General features: G+C 29.6%; 1 protein-coding gene across 1 annotated transcript; it reads right to left on the reverse strand.

Moving 5' to 3' along the window:
• Positions 1-1,745: 1,745 nt before the first annotated feature.
• LOC107443359 (dual specificity mitogen-activated protein kinase kinase 1) lies at positions 1,746-18,782 on the reverse strand. Its single transcript, XM_016057208.4, has 11 exons — positions 18,298-18,782; positions 15,566-15,785; positions 11,656-11,802; positions 9,647-9,724; positions 9,126-9,177; positions 8,924-9,048; positions 8,325-8,520; positions 8,172-8,245; positions 5,414-5,475; positions 2,048-2,093; positions 1,746-1,966 (listed from the first exon to the last, which is right to left on the reverse strand). The coding sequence occupies exons 1-11, from the start codon at positions 18,393-18,395 to the stop codon at positions 1,847-1,849; spliced, it is 1,218 nt and encodes a 405-aa protein (XP_015912694.1). The 5' UTR covers positions 18,396-18,782; the 3' UTR covers positions 1,746-1,846.
• Positions 18,783-20,219: the final 1,437 nt, after the last annotated feature.

The raw sequence follows: 20,219 nt of genomic DNA on the forward strand, positions 1-20,219 counted from the left end.
TTAAATAAAGTAGCTTTATGCTCAAACCATTTAAATTCACTAGGTTTGCTTCTATAAATATATTCTAAGGAGCCATTATTCACAAGTAGTTTTATTGAAGTAAACAGGTTACCCCAAGCGGTGTCAGGGAGATATAGAATTGGCAAGTAATTTGATTCTGGGATAAAAAGTATGGGAATAATGCAATTCAAGGTTGAATGCCTAAGTCTTGCAACAAATCCAGAATATAACTAATTTGGGGAACAAGAAGCAGCCCAAGTAAATAAGTCTAAAATCAGCTTCTCGTTGCAAAAATATTGCTGCAACATGCATAAATTTTTCTGTATAATATGTATTCAAATTAGAATAATTTCTGAATAATATTTAGTTTTCGAAATTAAGCCATCTACATAAAATAATTTTGGTTTTTAAATGCAAGTAAATTATAAGATAGCTGTCAGTATGACTGGTGTATATTTCATAGCAACTTTAAATTTTTCCATTTTTTGAGCAATATATTGCTTTTATTTTTAATTTATATACTTGTGTGTTACAAAACCTACAACATGTTAAACCTTTGCCTAGTAAAATTTAATCTTTGATGAAATATTGCCATGTGGTTATTGTAAAAATGTTACTTGGAATTTTCGCTGGAATGTCAGGGAATTTTATTCTAAAATTAGGTGGGAATCTTGAGTTAAGTCTCAGACTTAAGTGTTGGTAGAACTTATTAAATACATTGTAATTGTTAAATTAAATATCCACATATTCGAAGTAAAAGAGAATTTTATTAAGATTATCTAAAAAAAGAGAGCAATTATATTTGTATCATCTGTGATACAAATATAATTTTTGTAGAGCTATTTATAAAAGTAAAATCAATAGTGTTTAGAGGGGAAACCAAGAAATGTTGGATAAAAATTCTTTAAAATTTTCTCCTGTTGCTAACAGATTTTTCCTGAACATTGTGAAGCAATAAAATTACCTGAAAAGGATATTATTGATCGTAATGGCAATAACGCTTGGTAAGTGCGTTCACAGCTGCGAACTCTACTGGATTTTTCCAGCTTCTACTGGTTTAATTACAATTCCCCTGGTTTTTGTACATCTTAGAAAATTCCTTAAAATTGAATAAGTTTCCTTAAATATTCCTATTGAAATAGAATTTTTGTAAAGATATTATTGCTTGAATATTTAAATAAGTATTCCTAGTACATAATAAAGAGAACCTCATTTATAGAAATCAGTTCAAAACTTTTTCTGTTCTAAAATGTTCAAATTATTCAGAACTCTCTTTTTAAATTAAGAAAATCTTTTAATTATCTCTGATAAAATTAAATGCCTATTAATATTCGAAACTATACGTAAACATAACACATAACATTTCAAATATGTTTAATGTCAATCATAACTGGAAAATATATCAGTTTTTCTATTTTGATGGCTATAAAAATCTCTAAAATTCCCTATGAGTAAAATATTTACTACAATACGCAACAATTATCATAAAATTTATATTATTTTGTAAAATCTACTGGATTTTTTCCTATCCATGTTGGCAGCTATGATTATATATACCATCTTGCTTTAAATAATTATCTGGAATTTAGAATGAACAAATATGTTTTAAAAGTAATTAAATTTGTCAATTTGTGGATATTTTCCAACCTAGATGAAACATATCAAAATAAATTATTATTTTCTTAGTTTTTCTAATGTTAGCATAAAAATCCATGATTAAAGCAGTCATGCTTTCAATTGTGATATTTTAGAGCGGAAAATAGTTTTTATTAAGATCATTAAAAAAAAAAAATACATATTATTCATTTCTTGATGTATAAATATAGAATCTACATGAGTTCAGTAGTCAAATATAATTGTCGGGGGTGAGTTTAGTGGGAGTGGATGGATCTAGTCCCATCGTCTGGCACACCCATCTCGCAAAATCTATTTTTTCACTTTCTGCATTCTTCACAAATGGATGGTTCTGAAATTAATAGACATCAAAGATTAATGCATTTGCAGCTTCTGAAAATGAAGCCCATTTCAACAAAAAAAGGAAACTTACGAGAAGGGTTTTTAAGTCTGCCCTTTCGGCCGGGTTCTTCTTCAGACTAAAAGAAGGAAGAAATTATATCATATTAGTATATGGTTGAAGCCGCAGAGGTGCCAACTCTTTTACTACTTATCATTAATTATTACAGTATCATTGTCAGAGCTGCGATGGCTCAGGGGATAGAGCGTTTGCCTTCCAATTAAGTGATCGGGGTTCGAATCCCACCAATGGCTGCTCACTACGAATCCGCATCCGGCTTGCACCAACCACAGTGCTGATGTGAAATATCCTCGGTGGTAGACAGATCATGGGTTACAGTCCTTTTGCCGTCAGGCTAACCGTGGGAGGTTTTCCTCTCCATGTAACGCAAATGCGGGTAAGTTCCATCAAAAAGTTCTCCACAGAGGCAAATTTCTCCCAATACTTGATCCAGGAGTTCCCTTGTCTTCTGGATTGAGTTAAAAATTACAAGGCTACCGAGTTGAGCATTAGTAGTTGTAAACCCAGGAATTGGGTCGGCTTTTCAACAACGGTTATAAAATAAAATATCATTGTCAAGATTATGAATTTCTGTTTAAATACAATAAAATTTCATAAACAGCAATATTTGCTGCAAACAATAAAATTTCATGCCAAGAGTTATGAAATTGTATTGTTTGCAGCTAATCTACAATAATTTTTTTTTCTCCAAACAATTCTAAAAGAAATAAATAAATAACAATGATATGATTGTAACAAGAAATAAAGAGTGTCAAAAACACTATCCATAGCTCCCAACTCTATTGGTTTTATTAAAATTCTCGTGGTTTTTGTACATTTTAGAAAATTCCCTAAAACTGAGTAAGTTTCATACAAAAATTCATATTGAAAAAGAATTTTCATACAGGTTATTGCTTGCTTGAATATACTAATACATAATGAAGTGAACTTTATTTATTGAAATCAGTTTATAACTTTTTTTGTTCTAAAGTATTCAGTCTACTTTTATTCAGAACTCTCTTTTTAAATTAATTAAAAAATCTTTTAACTATCTGAGAAAGAAATGTCTATTACTATTCGTAAAAATTATACATAACATTTCAAATTTATTTAATGTCAATCATAACCAGACAAATATTTTTAAGAATTTTTTTAAGTTGTTGATTCAGAAAATTTTAAAGATAACTTTTTAGCTTAAGATTGCTTTGGAATTCTTGTGAGTTATATCTTCCTGCAACTCCTCCAAAAATGAAGTTAAAATGAAATTAAAACACTGATCATTTTTGACATCATGCACATTTGAGACATACCAAAGTAGTATATACTCCTGTCACTCCCAGGCCAAACTTCTGACTGAGGCTTCCAATAAATTATTTGAACTAGAAGCTAAAAATGAATATATCTAAGCAGCACTAAAGTCAAGATCAGTTATGATTCATTTCTGCAAAGCATCAAACTTCAAATGTGTAGCAGATAGAAAAAAAAATAATCTTAACATAGTAAGCCGGAGAATTCTATTAAATTGAAAACCTTTGTGAATAGTTGTAGACATAATGCAACTACCACGTCAAAAATTGAACGATAGATTGGGTAGGGTAAGGTGGATGTCAGATTGGTGGTGATGAGTTCTACTTTAATAAAAATGAGTGGAGTGCTGCATGATGAAAAATTAATAGACTTCGGTTTTTTGTTTAAAAATAGCATATATATATAAAAAAAATTATTGATCAGAATTTTATTTAGGTTATCTGAACTATAAAACAAGCGTGAAAAAGTAGAGCCCGTTTTCTTTCTCCAAGTTTTTATTAATTTTAATTACGATGCACAAACAGGAGTAGATTATAACGAATTTTTAAAAAAAAAATTACTGGCGTTAGCTCTTGGTACCAAAGCATTCAGAAGCTAAAGAATTAATTTCTTTTATCCATTTTAATCTAATCTAATCCATACACTGAGCCGTGATGGCTCGGGGCTTCAAGATGAATCGTTTTCTTTTCTATCTCTAATGAAAAACATGCTTTAGAGAAATTTATTTTAAAAGGTTAACAGTTATCAGCAATATTAGTAGTCATTCTACACTATTCAACGACGGTTATATATAAAAAGAAACAAAAAAACAAACAAATTATATTTATTGAGATTAGTCTTACACCATTTCATATATACGTGAATGGATTAAAGTTATGACGTAAAGTTATAACGTTATTCACGTGAATGGATTAAAGTTAGGTGCAATGTCAATTTCCAACATGAATTTGCCAGATCTAATATACTAAGAGCGGTGGTGCACTGGCAACTTCTACCTTTTCACCTCCATATTTGTTATTTGACGATCGTATTATTGCAAAATTGACAATTTCAGAAAAGCGTAATTATTTAATAAACATGTTTTTAATATTGGAATCAGTCTTCATTTTTTTAATAAACACACACGATGCCAATAATAACTGCCCTTTGTATTTAATTAAAGTAGTTACGTTTAACTGTCATAAATAATAACAGCTTAAACGTACTGATAATAAATAACTGAATAAAAATGTTCACATTTTAGAGGATTCAATGTGTCATTAATAGTCTTATCCAGGATGCGTAGCCATATTTTTCTACAAAAAATAAGCACCTTTAAAGTATTTTTTAAGCACTCAAAAAATATTTTTTAAACACTTTCCAAAAAGAAAAAATCAAAATTAGGATCTGTGCAGTAATAAAAATTATTTTTTCTATCGTTCAAAGTTCTTAATTTATGGAACATAAAATCAACAAAATTAAAAAACATTTTCAAAAACTTTAAATGTTTGTGATCAAATAATTAGTTTCTGATAAATATTGCCGTGAAAATCATTAATTTTTTGTAATTTAGAGCGACAATTTTCGCTTTTCAACTTAAAGCAATTCTAATAGGGTAAATACACCTAAGATTTATTACCATTATTAGTGAATATATTCTTTTTCTCGTTTTCTTGATGGCACAGGAAAACTACTCAATTATTACCAAGGGGTAAGTAACAAAAATATATTTAAATCGTTAACATGATTATTACGGTACAATGGTAGACATTACTACTACTACACTACAATGTAGATGTTCTTGCTTTTTACAAAATCTTTGTTTTCAGTTACAGTTACAATCTAATGATAAACTCCGCCATCTATTGGTGGTTCAATAACAAGTATTTCTACAACAATCGACCGGCAAAGAAAAAAAATCTATATTTAAAAGGCAGAAAATTAAGCACTTTTTACAAACGTTGAATAAAAGAAGCACCTTTAAGGGCTTTTAGAAACGTAAATCAAACCTAAGCACTTTTTAAAAACGCTAAGCACCCTGTACTCACAATGTGAATATAAACATCAGTAACTATTGTTAAGAGATAATAACTGTAAGGAGAAAATACATACCATCTATCTACAAGGTCTTTAAACGCATTAGAGAAAACTCCATCAGGCACAGTTGGTGGGGGCTGAAATAGAAATACCAAATATTAAATCGATTGAAAAGAAATTATTATGGTAGTCTTAGAAACAGGGAACCAAAGCCAGAAAAAAAATTCGATGCTCCAGCTATTTTACTGTATTTGTGCACGCTTTCTAGTTTCAGATTTTAATTTGACATTTTTATTATGTTAAGGAACAATGAAAAAGGACACGATGCTTCCTTGCTAGAAAAGGGCCCTCCACATACCAGTTTATTAAAATGTGTAATATTAAGTAACAACTGAATCTGATCCTCAATGTTTAAATTACCCTCTTATACTATATTATGTGTATACAGGGGTCTGTCCAGGGCAAATTTACTGCCGTTTAGTGGTACTTTACAAATTTAAATTTTAGGAAGAACTGTAGTTTCACAAAATACTTTTAACATATTTTCGAAAAATATTTAAATATTCTTGAAAATATTTTCTTATTTTACCATTTTTTTGTGTTGATTTTTTACTATAATTTTTAAATTTCACAAATTATGTCTAAATTTTTTCACAAAATAAGTACCTCTAAAAAAAACCTAGACAGACCACTGGTATATTCACCACAATAATTCTCACTTTTGAAAAATAATTAAAGGCAACTTAAAAGACAATCTCTATAACAATGTAAATTTTATTCTTAAAAAAAAAGATTCATTGATAACAACTTGAAAGATTTTGTTATATTTTAAACTGAAAATTATGAGAAAATAAAAATTTAAAGGTGCTGTTTTTTAAATGAAAGGTATTATTAGGCATGAAAGGTAAAAAAATAATGGTAAAAGTTAAAATCACTACAAAAAAATTATAAATATACCCCTCCTTCCCCCCCAAAAAAATAAATAAATAAAAGATGTGAACATCTCTGCGGCCGAATATCATGCGAATTTTAACAATATAACTAGACAACATAAGAAATATTTAACTAAAGAATGAAAGAATGAAATTAAATTATTTACAATAACTAAATAAATCAATCTTAAGAAAATAATTTAATACTTCTTTCATATTTGATTTTAAATCCTTATTATAAATGTACTTTTATGCTGGGAATAGTTTTTCTAGAGCAACTTGGATAACAGCAATGGTGTTACAATGCGGCAGGCTATTTACATTTCTGTAGAATACAATGAAATTGCTGGAGCATGGGGAAATTTAGAGCTAAGGAAAATATGCTCCTGGCTTTGATCAATATTACTAAAATATTTAGAATCTTGATATTTCCTTGATTCTTCATTTAAATTAAATAAATATTCCTTTAAAACTACTGGACATACTTTATAAATATTATTAATTAAGCAATACAAAAGAAACTCAATTGAAGCATTTATTAAACACTGCTAAGCTACATTTTTGATGTTATCGTGCACCATAAAAAGTTAAGTGGTGTCAAAACTTCAGTTTACGGGTCAGCAGGGTAAACAGAAGCGGACTTCAGTTTACCCTGCTTTTAGCTTACCTTGCATTTGGTTTGTTTTGACTCTAGTTTTGGTACAGTCATCCCCACTTAATTGCATATCGGATAATCGAATAACCTGTTTATACGAATAAAATTTAATGGAACCAAATAATTTTATTTGAAACTAATGTTAAACTTCCCCATTTAAATGAATATTTGTTGTTTTTTGACCCCGCCTAGTTCTATAAAGAAGAGATACAGAAATGAAAAAAAAAACTGTTTCATTTTGAGAAATGTTTCATTAGCTTAAAAGGAATTTCCGTTTTTCAGTTAAGATAAGGATACAATAGATGGTCACTTCAATAAGGACTTCGTGTTCATTAGTTGGTCTACGCAGGTTTAATTTTGAAAGAAATAAAAAATGTCATGAAAGTCTTAGTAGAAACTGAAAGGGAAAATCTGATTTTGATAAATTAGCGAATTAAACGGGTATAAAAACAGTCTTCAATAATAGAATTTTTCGGAAGGGATCAAATAACATTTTAGTACACAATATAAAAAGGATAAAAAGAAAGACGAAGAAAATTAATAAGATTTATTTACTGCACAAAAGCTGCAAGTATATAGAACTCATAAAATAAGTTAAAAATGTAGAGAAAACCTGGAAAATAATAAGGATTAATGAAAGGAGAAGAACAAAAATTATTAAAATAAAATATTTTCAAAAAATATCAATAATAATTAAAAATATAAATAATAAAAATATATATACACACACAATTGTAGTTCAAAATAAAAATTTATAATCGTGTTCATTCTCGAAAAATATTACAGCACTCCACTCTCAGATCACACTAGAAACATTTTATTAGGAAAATTGATAACAGATTTGATTTTCTAAAAATTTCAATATTTAATAACGAAGCTAATATTTGAATTTAAAAATTTTCAACTGATACTCCAACATTTTTGGAATGGTTAAGTAACATTTATATTTATTATGATTAATAATACCCTACAGTCTAAATTTTGATTAGTAAAAGCTTATAATTTTTAAGTTGTAAAATTTTAAACTTAGGGACTGTCTACTTATTACATAACTTACAATGGAAGATCTATACTGCATTAAGAAGGCGAAATCAATTGTTGCATTTTATTTCTAATGCTGCTAACAATTAAAATTTTGTTTTCATTGCATATTCTACTGTTTTAAAGTAACTTATATTATTATTTGTCTCTTCAAGTAGAAAATATTTCAATTTCCAAAACATAAATGTTATGCATATTGATATACCTCATTAACAATGTAATCCAGAAGCTCGAATATAGATAAACTTGGAGTATCATTAGTGCCTAGATTAAGATTGCCTGTAAAGAAAAAGAAGAGAAAGATCAATTAAAAAATGAAAGAATTTGTGTGATTTGAAAAAGACATCTAACACCTTACTTGGTCTATTCTTCGAACTGGATGAGGGACACAAGCACTCTTTTTGTGCAAGATATTTAGCACCAAACAGAGAGGCCAGCTCCTTGTCATTTGGTGGCGGAATCGGATACCTTCCTATAACCATTTCAACGAGAGAAAGACCTAAACTCCATATATCAGACTGTACTGTATAATGTGTTCCCTGCAATCTTTCTGGCTGAAAATATATAATACAACAAGTTGTGTAGCTGCATTTTTTAACAAAAAATAATCACTTTTTGAAAACTCAAAAAATATTTTAAAACACCTTTAAAAAAATATCTAGGCTTCACCCATCAATATTTTTTTCTTCTTATTTTTGAAAGTTTATCATATTAATAAATAAAAATCAATGGAAAATTTTTCAAAGACTTAACATAATGATGATAAAATACAGGAAAAGCTGGAGTTTCCCACAACACATAATATAACGGGTTGGATAGCCAAATTAACAACAAAAAAAAATCACTTTCATATCATATCGTTATTAATATATGTCATATTATCATATTTATGTCATATTATCATATATATGTCATATTATAAGCAGGCTGCAACATATAAAGACGAAAGATACTCACAGACATGTAAGAACGCGTACCAACGAAAGAGTTTGCCATCGAGTCAATCAGCTGACCACTCACTCCAAAGTCACAAATTTTAATCTCTCCTCTGGAATTGACCAGAATATTTGACGGCTTTACATCTATGAAAATATTTTATAATTTTTAGAAGAAAAAAAATTACAAATTTATTTGATAGGTTCATTAAAAATTGCCTGACCTCTGTGCATGATCTGGTGCTTCTCACGCAAGTAGTTCAAACCTTTGAAAACCTAGAATTTAATATATTATACATTATACACTTGTAAAGGGTGGCAACAGTGAAACGAAAAACTTTGAAGTTGCTTAATTTGCACAAATAAATACAAGAAAACAGTATTCATAAATTAAAGTGCATACATAAAAAAAGTAAAGGAACAAAGTTTAGCCAAAAAAAAAAATTTGAAGCATAATATTTTTAAGCAACAAATATAGAGAAATCCTGATGAATATAGAGATGCATGTTTCCAAACAGAGTAATTATGAATCATCGGCTGATTTGTGAAAATTAAATAAAACTAAATAAAAGTATTTTTATCATTCTTCCCTTTGATCCACTCATTCTTGCAGACAAGATAAACAGCAAAGAAAGACATTTCTTAACTATACTTTACACATTTAGGGTTTTAAATGTATTTTAATAGCCTTAACAATAATATAAATACATCAAAAACATGGATATTATATGATAGCCAAACTTACAGCAATTGTTACTTTCCCTAAAATTTTTTCAGGTATTCTTCCAGCTTTTTTCAATACTAGATCTAATGATCCACCATTCTATATTAAATTGAAGAAACAAATGTTAGTAAAATTAAAACATTAGGTGTTTTAAGAAACACAGTGTGAAAAAAATACATAAAATCTGTATAACTTATGTTATCTTTTTATGTATTTTTAATATAATATTATTACGTTTTAATATAATATTATTGTTCTTTTTTAATATAATATTATTATGATCCACAAATTCCGAACTGCGCTTTTGAATAAAAATTTAATAACCTGCTTTAGCCATGACTATTTCATCTCAAATTTGAAATTTTTTCAAACTGTGAAGTTTTTACGATCTCTGAAATTGAGTGTGTGATTCATACTGATAGTAATCTTTTTATGCGAGGAGGGAAAAAAGTACGCAATTTTTTTGCGCTGTAGTGAAATGCCGAATTTTGTTTACTTGATTTCTCCCTTTTTTGCCCTTTAGGTTACAGTCGAAATGGGATTCAAAGCGAACAAAAGTTAAAAGTCAGGTAAAAGTTATAAAGAAGCGGAAAAGCAGAGGAATTCATCCCTACATACCATTTTTTAAAAAGTCGCAATTGAAAAAAAAAAAATTTTTTTTTTTTGAAAAGGGAAAGAGAATAAAGAATTTTGATTGTTTGAAAGTGTCTGGAATAAACATCCTTCCTGTAAACAGATGACCGTGACTTAGTATTGTATTTGAATTTTTCAAACAAATGGAATAAGATTCAAATAAATCCAACTTAATATACTAAAATATAGTAGCAGAAATTTTTTCTTTAGATGATATGATGAGAAGAATTTGGCAGTAGCAAAATTAAATTAAATCTAGACTGATGTTTTCTTTTAAAAAGGAGAATCATCACTTTTTTTTGTTGTCTTAACCACAGTTTTTTGTATTTTAAATATCTTTATACCTTACATGTCACAGGAATTCACAACAAATAAAACATTAACAATACATCAAAAAATTTTATTTGATCCAATAAAGGAACATTTTTTACAAATGTTCAATCTGTGAACTTTTGGTGATGCAACAGAAATCAAGTCTAAAGTCAAATTCTTGCCACGCTCGCTGCAACATGCCACATACGAAGGTGGTTGCGTTTCTTCGTCGATATGTTGCAACTGTGGATGATGCCACAATTGCAAGTAGATTATGCATCTTTCAACAAGAGCATCCCGCTCTTCATTGTGGGAGAGATGTTCATGATTTCCTAAATAAGGAGCTTCCTCATCATTGGATTGAAAGCTGGTTAGACAGCAATTCTATACATCTTCGATGAAACTCTCCAAACTTAAATCCCTATAATTTTTTTTTACAGGTTTACATAAAAGATTACATGTTCATGCCACTGTGCTTCATGATTTAACAAGAATTACTACAAAGGATCACAATACTGATCATGACATGCTGCAGCAAGTGAGGGAAGAATTTTGTTGGAGTTATTTATAATTTTGACTAATCAGTCAGATCTTCCAACATATCATATTTTAACTCATCACTTTTTCTCACTCAGCATCTAAATTTCTAGATTGACATTTTTCCTGAGGGAGTAACAAGTATGACTACTTAAAAGTAGTGACTACATTTCAAAAGCAGTTTATAATTACTACATTTAAAAAATAGTTGTAGTCAACTGCATTGGTAATAAAATAGTAGTAGCTAACTAGAAACACTTTAAACTGACAAAAACGTGATTATAAGCGTAAATTGAATCCTCAAACAAAATCAGTTTAATAAAAGATGTTATGTACATTTTGGAAGTAGTTTGTAATCACAACATTTAAAAAATAGTTACAGTTAACTGCATTGGTAATAAAATAGTTGTAGTTAACAAAACAATTAGTAACAACAGTAACAACAAAAACAATTTAGTTTTTCAGGAGAACTGATTCAAACAAATGAAAGGTTTTCAGCTATTAGAAAATTAAGAATGTGGAATTAAAAAATTTTTTACAGTTATTACCATGTATTCCATGCAAATGTTGATTTCTCCATCGCTATAAAAGGCTCCATAAAAACCAACAATGTGAGGAGAATTGCACTCATGAAGTACCTTCAATTCTCGTATAATTTGGTTCCTAATAGCTGGTTTTACTTCAAGATGAATAAGCTAAAATAGAAAAATAAATAGATCAATTATTACTATTGATAACAGAATGTCTGCTGAAATAAAAACTCTATCTAGCAAATAGGGCTGAGAAGATTTATTAAATCTAGGCTTCTTTCTAGAAAAACAAAGTTCTTAATTTACAAAACTCTTATCAGGTCAGTCTTGATATACGCTTCTGAAGCTTGGACAATGACAAAACTGAAGGAAAATTGTATCGCAATATTCGAGAGAAAGATTTTGCAGAGTATAGTTGGTGTAAATGAAAACAATGGCTGGGGAAGGAGATTTAACTTTGAACTGTACAATATTTATAAGCAACTAGATATTATTAAATACATAAAAATAAATAGAATGAATTGGATAGCTCATGGGATTGAAATGAGTGATGACAATAAAATTAATAAAGATATTGCTTTTTAGACCCACTGGAACAATAAAGCGGGTAAAACCACGGTTCAGATGGGCTGATTCGGTGGAGTCTGATTTTCTTGCAATTAATGAAAAGAATTGGAGATCAAAGATAAATCAGAAGTCGTTTTGAATAAATTTCAGAGAAAGGCATTTGCCCATATTGAGCTGTCTGGCCAACTATGATGATGATAAGAAAAATAAAAAAGGGTCTAAATCTTTCATGAAAAATAATTTTAATTTATGAAAACCTTTCAACAGTCACACTGTAAATGATTGCTAAAATATTGTTAAACACAAGTAATACTGATGATTACAACTTAGCTTACAAATCAAAAGAATTCTAGGTTAGATCATATTGAAAAGTATGATTAATTTCTGTGTGGCAATACAGCTTAGATCAAAGTGAAAAGTATGGCAAAGTTTTCAAAGGCATTCTAGCTTAGATCAAATTGAAAATAGTAGTGAATTTCTGTGCTGCAATACAGCTTAGATCAAATTGAAAGCACTCCAGATTGGATGAAATTTAAAAGTAAGTTGAATTTTTTAAAGTCGGAATTCGTTAAAAATAAAAAGACTGGTGGTAAGACTAAGCTTGTGAGATCAAAATCATTCAAAATAAATATTTTTAAGATAAATTCTTCAAAACACAATTTTTCTTAATTGAAAAAAAAAAAAGGTAGTTGCACCAAAAATGAATTTTTGTTGCAAATTTAATGATTTAATAATGATACTATTAGGGTGCAGTTATTAACTTTCAGGACTTATCTAACAACTTATGAAAATATTACATGGATTCATTTCATATTCATGTAATTCATTTCTATATGCCATACAGTTCTTCTGTACTTGAATACAAATGTTTTGGGAAAAAAAAAAAACTTTTAAAGTTCGTGTTTGGAAGGTTCTACAATTCTCATGTTTCTAAAGTCTTAGACATTCTTAAACCTTGTTTCTTTAGCAAATTTTTAAGTTGTGAAGATGAATTATTCATAATAAGGAAGCAGAGTTTTACTTTCTGAAACTGAAAAATTTGCTAGAATAACATTTAAGGATGTCAAAGACTTTAAGAAAGCCCAAGGTTGGAATTGAAAAGCATTGGGAAAAAATGAAATAAAAGTTGTTTCTGAAAGTTATACAGTTTTTACAGAAGTGTTTAATGTCAAGGCTACATCAAATATTAAATGGTTTGTACTAAATGGGTATGTAGTTCCAGTGTTCTCCCGAAGCGTTAGAACATGAACGATTACAACAAGGGCGGCCTGCACTGCTTGTCCTTTGATTGCAATAAATGCTCCCTGTTTGCCGTTTTTGTAAAAGTAAGCTGCCGTTTTTGTAAAAGTAAGCTGCCGTTTTTGTAAAAGTAAGCTGCCGTTCCTTAAAGCCACTGCCATTTTTTATTCAGATTCCATTTTGAAAAAATTTATATATTGTTTTTAAATAATAATTACAGACTTGTAAAATTATCTGTGCTTATGGGTTTAATTTTGATTACTAATACAAATATTTACATTGTTAGGATTATTCTCAACTGGTTAAATTTTTATATTTTTTTGGGGGAAAACACAACATAAAAGTACCATTTAAAGTCGTACACCAAAGGTGACAAATATATTAAAATATTTATTGATCTGTTTCGGAGCAGCCAATTTAGATAAATAATATGCAACTTGATAACTGCAAAGAATACATTTTAACCCAAAAATAACCTAAGCAAAGGTACTTTAACTTCACAGAAAGAATGGGAAAAAAAATTCAAACAAGAAAAGCGTAATTGAGTTTATAGTACCCTTTGAAAAGTATTTTTAAAACAACGATAAATAACAGACAACTTGATATGCAAAGAACACACATTTTAACCCAAAAATAAACTAAGTAAAGGTACTTTAATTTCACAGGAGTGAAAAAAAAACATTTCAAACAAAAGAAGTGTAATTGAGTTTATAATACCCCTTGAAAAGAATTTTAAAAACAACATTCTTTATATTAAGGAAATCATCAAATTTAAATTTTTTGTTCTTTTTATTAGTGCTCCTATACAGTTGTCTAGATTTACCTAATGGAAGATCCAGCCCTAATAATTACAGGGTATATGCTACATTTTAGATTTTCAAATCCATGACTTTCCACGACTAATTCCAAGAATTTTTCATGACTTATCAAAGTTACTATTTTCTCAGATAAAACAAAACAGTAAATTTAAAAAAGCACTATTATAACATTAATTGAAATGATAGGTATAACCAAAACTGTTATACTCTGCATCTTTATATCTTTATATTTATAGATTTTTAATTTAAAAAGCATAGTAAAGAAAGAGTTGAAGCAATAAAATAGCGGAAAAAATATGAAGGCAAATAATATTTTTTCTTTTATCCTGCAGAATTATATTCTAAAGTTACGTTTCCTGAAAGGAAAGAAAATACTCCTAATTATCCTGTTCTCATTTTGGAATTAAAAAAAATTCGCCAACGACTGGCTAGCTTCAGCTAGAATTTTAAATTGATAAAAAAAAGTAATAATAAATATTCTGAAATTACAGTTTTGCTCTAGAAATGTTTTTTCTTTCATTTTTTGAAAGTACACCATAATTTTTAAAGAGCATGATAATAGAAAAAATTTGGGGGGGATTCCATTTTAAAAATTAGATTTTTTGGCGACCTAAAATATGACTTTCCATGATTTTTTTTTTAAAAATAGATAAAATCATGACATTTCATGGAAAATTTTGCTCAATACTTTCACTTGAGACATGACTTTCCACGATTTTTCAAGACTTTCCAGGTGCGCAGATATTCTGTAATTATGATTGATCAGTTGAATAATTGATCTAGCTCTAATAATATTAAAAAAAAAAAAAAAATTATTATTATAATTAAATGATTTCAACAATCTATGAAATTTCTAACAATATATAACATTAATACATTCTATATGACATTTAGCGNCATTAATTTTTTGATGTGCATTAATTTGTTGAAGTAACATGTTAAGAGGACTTAACATATGTGTGCTTGTTCAAGGTCAAACATTCAACCCCACTTTCCAATAGGAAGTTAGAAAAGAGCGGTGTTCAAATTCAGAGAGGGTCGTTATATTAGGAGTTGACCTTTTTTACGGTCGTTATAGCAAGAGTAAAATAACGTTATCTTCTATGGATGTGAATTGGGACTCCTTCACGGGGTCGTTATATCATGTTGGTCGTTCTATCACAGGGTCGTTATAACACGAGTCGACTGTATAATTAAATGATTTCAACAATCTATGACATTTCTAACAATATATAACATTAATACATTCTATATGACATTTAGCGATTTAAACTACCAGATTATAATGTCTATAATTTTGTTACCTTCCGAGCCATGACTAATCCACTCCGTTTGTGCAATACTTTTGTGACGACACCCCCATTACCTGCACCAAGCTCACCTAAATTCTCAAAATCATCCACACTGAGCTCACCAACTTGTTGTTTCTGTGAGAGGAAATTTTCCAGTCTTTTTCTCTGCAATTCGTCAAGATCCAATCCTTCTAAAGTCTTCTGAAGCGCTTCAATGCTGGTGTCACATGATCTAAAAATATAGAATCATTACTTATCTATGTGTTAGAAATTAAAAAAGAAAGTAATAATAAACAAAACCAGTGGTCGGAAAAACTACATTATTTTTAAAGTTAACTATAACAACCATGCTACAAACAGAAGTTAACTACAACTACTTTTTTTAAACGTAGTGACTACAAAGCTGGTGTCACATGATCTTAAAATATAGAATTATATTACTTATCTTCGTGTTAGCAATGAAAAAAGAAAGTAATAATAAACAAAACTAGAGGTCGGAAAAGGAATCTTGTTTCATTCATATGAATGCTGATTTTCTTGTTATCTCATCAGTTTTTCAACCATCTCTTCATGGATATACATTTTACCCTGATTTGCCCTTCTAAACCACTGTGATTTTTCTTGTTCTATTTTTTATACTTTTTCTTTCCCGGCTACTGCGGTTTTTCAAAATTTTGTTTCTCACCTTCATTTTTCCATTTTAAATGGCAACTTTTTGTTTTATAATTCAAATCACTTTTGTTTCTTCTCATTCTGGTCAAGCAAATTTTGAAAACAAGTGCAGGCTTTTGAATGCTTGAAACATATTAAATATTATTTTCTATTTATATATGCAGTAGAGAACCCGTTATCCGGAAATCAGAAAACCGGAAAACAAAAAAACCGGAACAAAATTCGATAAATTTTCCCGCCATTTTAAAAAAAAATTTTTTTTTTCCTCATAAGATTTTAGGATTTTTCTTTCTTTTTTGAAAGATGTTTACCTTACCATCATTTTGGAAATAATCATTAGTGTATTACTTCATCGTTTTTTCTTCTTTTTAAGATTATTTCCAAATTTTTTTTTTTTAGTTGGGTTTAACAATAAAAAAAAACGGCTTTTTGTAGCGATTCAGAAAACCGGAAAAATCAGTTATCCAAAATAGCAATGGTCCCGATCGTTCCGGATAATCGGTTCCCTACCGTATTTTGAAGTGAATAAAGTTTTTAATCATGTAATATCCTACCGCTTCAATTTCTTTGGATTATTTATTTAATAAATTTATCTTTAATAAATATTTTAAATCGCTACAAGCTGTCCAGATATTTAAAAAATTTAAATCATATCAAAAGTTAAGAAATTCTAATGGAAGTTTGATAATTAAAAACATAATAATAATAATTTTATATAAATTTAAAAAATATTTGTAAGATTTTGCAAACGCTAGTCAACAATGGGTTTTTCATAAGAACAAATACTTCACTTTTCCATCCTAATTAATAGCTCATTCAAAATAAGTTGAAGACATTTGTGATTTAAATATGTCAAGTATAAACTAGTCATTTGTTGGGAAGTTTTGTTTAAATTACAATTAGCAATTATTTTACTTCTGAAGTAAAATCTATTGATCAAGTACAGTAATTCTGGAAAAAATCCCAGGTGTTTTTAAGTGGGCCTACTTTGGAGATCTCTGGTTTATGTAATGGCAAAACATTAAAAACGTGTTTAAGTTTGCTCAGGTAGATAGCCATGAGTTATACCTGCCTTTCAAGTCTGTTCTCCTTTGAGTTTTAATTTTTTTCTCTCTCTTGTCTTTCTGACTGGTTGTTACTATTATTTGATTAGTATTTAAGCATAGGTAAAATTTCATCACTAGAAACATGTTTAGAAATTCCACTCTCCATAAACAAACTCAACTTTTAAAGATAACATTGCTGTGAAACACTTCTTTTTGTGAAATAAACAACAGATCCGGTAACAACACGGGTTCATGTAGAGAAGATTTCTGTATAATGATCTACACCAAAATAATTGCCAAGTCTTGGCTTTTGAGAAACTAAGGGAAAACTTTTATAATATGATCTGTAGCAGAATAATTGCTAAGTCTTTGCAACTTCTGGTTTGAAGCCTGGGCTAAGAAAAACATCACAATAAGGAACCAACTTAAAAGTAAAAGGTATAACTTACATTCCCCCCTAAGGTAACCTCAATAAGTTTTTTCAAAAAAATTTGCAAGTTCAAAATGTATTGGGGCATGATATGGAAATATCTTCTAGACTAGAAAAAAGAAATAAACATCACAGGAGTAAACCAACTCAGGTATAGCTTGTGGGCAGCTCCCGGAAAATCTCTACAAGTTTGATTTTAAATATTTACAGGTTTAAAGTCTATTTGTCGATTGTAGTTACAGCACCAGATCATAATATGTAGATATTCGGTTAAAAAATTTTAGGTGAGGTTTCTGGCATTATCATTCAGTTACTCCAATAACATCTAACTTTACTTGCTTTAATAGAGGAAATTTACATGATAACTGAGAAGGAAAAAAATAATTAATGATTCATAATTCAATAGAATCTAGATCAACCAAAGACCATGAAATTGTGGTGAATGCCTTTTTGAAGGGGGGATTATCATAACTACGGCAAGTTGGCGTTAAGGTGCGCAAAAATAAAATAGTATTTAAATTTCAATTTACTACAAATTAGTTAACACTTAATCTTGTGTAAAGATTTTTATAATGTAACAAAATAAATGTACTAACTCATTATTCGAATCAGAAGTGGCAGTAGAATCATAGATTTCTATAGATCCAGGAGGTAGCTTCAAATTTAACTTATTTTTTCCAGAGTATTTACTCATGTTGTCAAAAAAAAGTCACTCAGATTATCATATTTCTGTACAGGTAAATACACAATGAATTTATAGCAATAAACCTAAAATATATTTCATGACAGGTTTAACATTTAAAATAAATAATTTTAATTAATGAGGAGGAAATGAAAAAAACTGAATATTTGATTATTTTAAAAACAATACTGCGAAAATAAAAATACCATGGTAACGATTAGGTAATAAATTGAAGAGGCTGATTCTCAACCTTTACCACCGAAAGCGAGATTAAGTTCGTAAATAGCGCAAGTTCTAGCTTAGCTCTGAGCAACGTTTTCAACTTTTTGCACCCGAATGGGCGAATGTTATTTTTAAGAACGCTCAGAGGACATAACTTCCGGTTTAAATAAACTTTGGATAGCTGCTAGCTGCCTTGTTTTGTAGCAGAAATAAAATTGATGATTGCCGAAGAAGCCGAGAAAAAAAGGGACCGTTTGCACTGCATGTGGCTCAGACACATCAGATTGCGCTCCAGAGAAACGATAAATCTGATTGGTGAGACTGTTTCATTGTTTGAAGCATTTCACCAATCAGGTTCTCCTTAGACAATGATCGGTGGCGTGTCAATCGCATACAAGACCATCATCAGCGTAATCAAAAGACTAAAATGCTGGTAACAAATTTTCTATTTAGATATTTAAGAACTCACTGTTTTTCTTGTCCAATTTAATATTCTAAGAACTTACCCTAGGAAGGATATCTCTCTCTCACAGAAATTATATAACAAGAGTATTTTTTTAAATAAATGGAGGCAAGTTTTTGAATCTTCTTTTAGAAGTTTTGCTATCAGTTTTTTAAGGACACTGATCACTTTAAGAAAGAGTCACAAAAAATTCAAAAAACAAGCTTTGCCTGATCGGAAAAGATTATTAACTTCTTCGAACTAATTCCTTTATCATCGATGGGTACGGAGGTGTGTGATTTGCTTGCAATGAGAGTGGCTCTGACAAGAGAGTGACAAGTAGTATTACTATGAGTATTGATAGCATTACTTATTATTGAAATGATAATGGCCTTACCAATTGCTGAATTGTTTCTGAGGGGAAAGATAAGCGAATAGCGTAGCAACCATTCTCCTTTGAACGTTTCACGCCCCTTCCATTATAGAGTTCATATCTGGGGAATATGCAGTTCAATCCATTCGAAAAGATTCTTTCTTCGTAAACGAGATTTACCATTAACTGAGCACGATGACTTGGCTTCATCAGCCTTCATAACAGACTGACGAGGCATAAAAAACAACAATAGATCTAAGAATTGATCGTTATTTCAATGAATCGTTAGTGACTCATTCCTGATAATGCACAGACCAGGACGGCCATTGATTGAAATACCCGTGCCTGTCATTATTCCACATCAGCCAACAATTGGACACTTTCATGCTCAAATGCGGGATGGTTGAGAGTACCACGTTCTCTCCATATCGATCCAGAGGATGGTCTGCGTCTGTTTGTATTCTGAAACGGGACGCGTCTGTGGAGAAGATATAACAATCCTCATCTGAGATGCTGCTGTGCCCATTTTTTCAGAAAGCACTGCTGTTTCACTTCGACGAAACTCACATCATAGCTTTATGGAGCCTATATTGGAGTCAAACTTGTATATTGGAGTCAAACAGTTTGAAACGAAATTTTGGAACGATTGTCAACGAAAGGTGCTCTTGCAATAAATTAGTGGTCATTGTGAAGATTCTTCTGGTCGTTAATCAAAAATAACAATTCTCATATTGTGTTGTAGCAGCAGGTGTATTATGAGGGGAAAAGGCGGAACAACTTGAATAACTCATGATTTTTA

This window comes from Parasteatoda tepidariorum, chromosome 7, assembly GCF_043381705.1.
Source record: "Parasteatoda tepidariorum isolate YZ-2023 chromosome 7, CAS_Ptep_4.0, whole genome shotgun sequence".
Taxonomy (NCBI): Eukaryota; Metazoa; Arthropoda; class Arachnida; order Araneae; family Theridiidae; genus Parasteatoda; species Parasteatoda tepidariorum.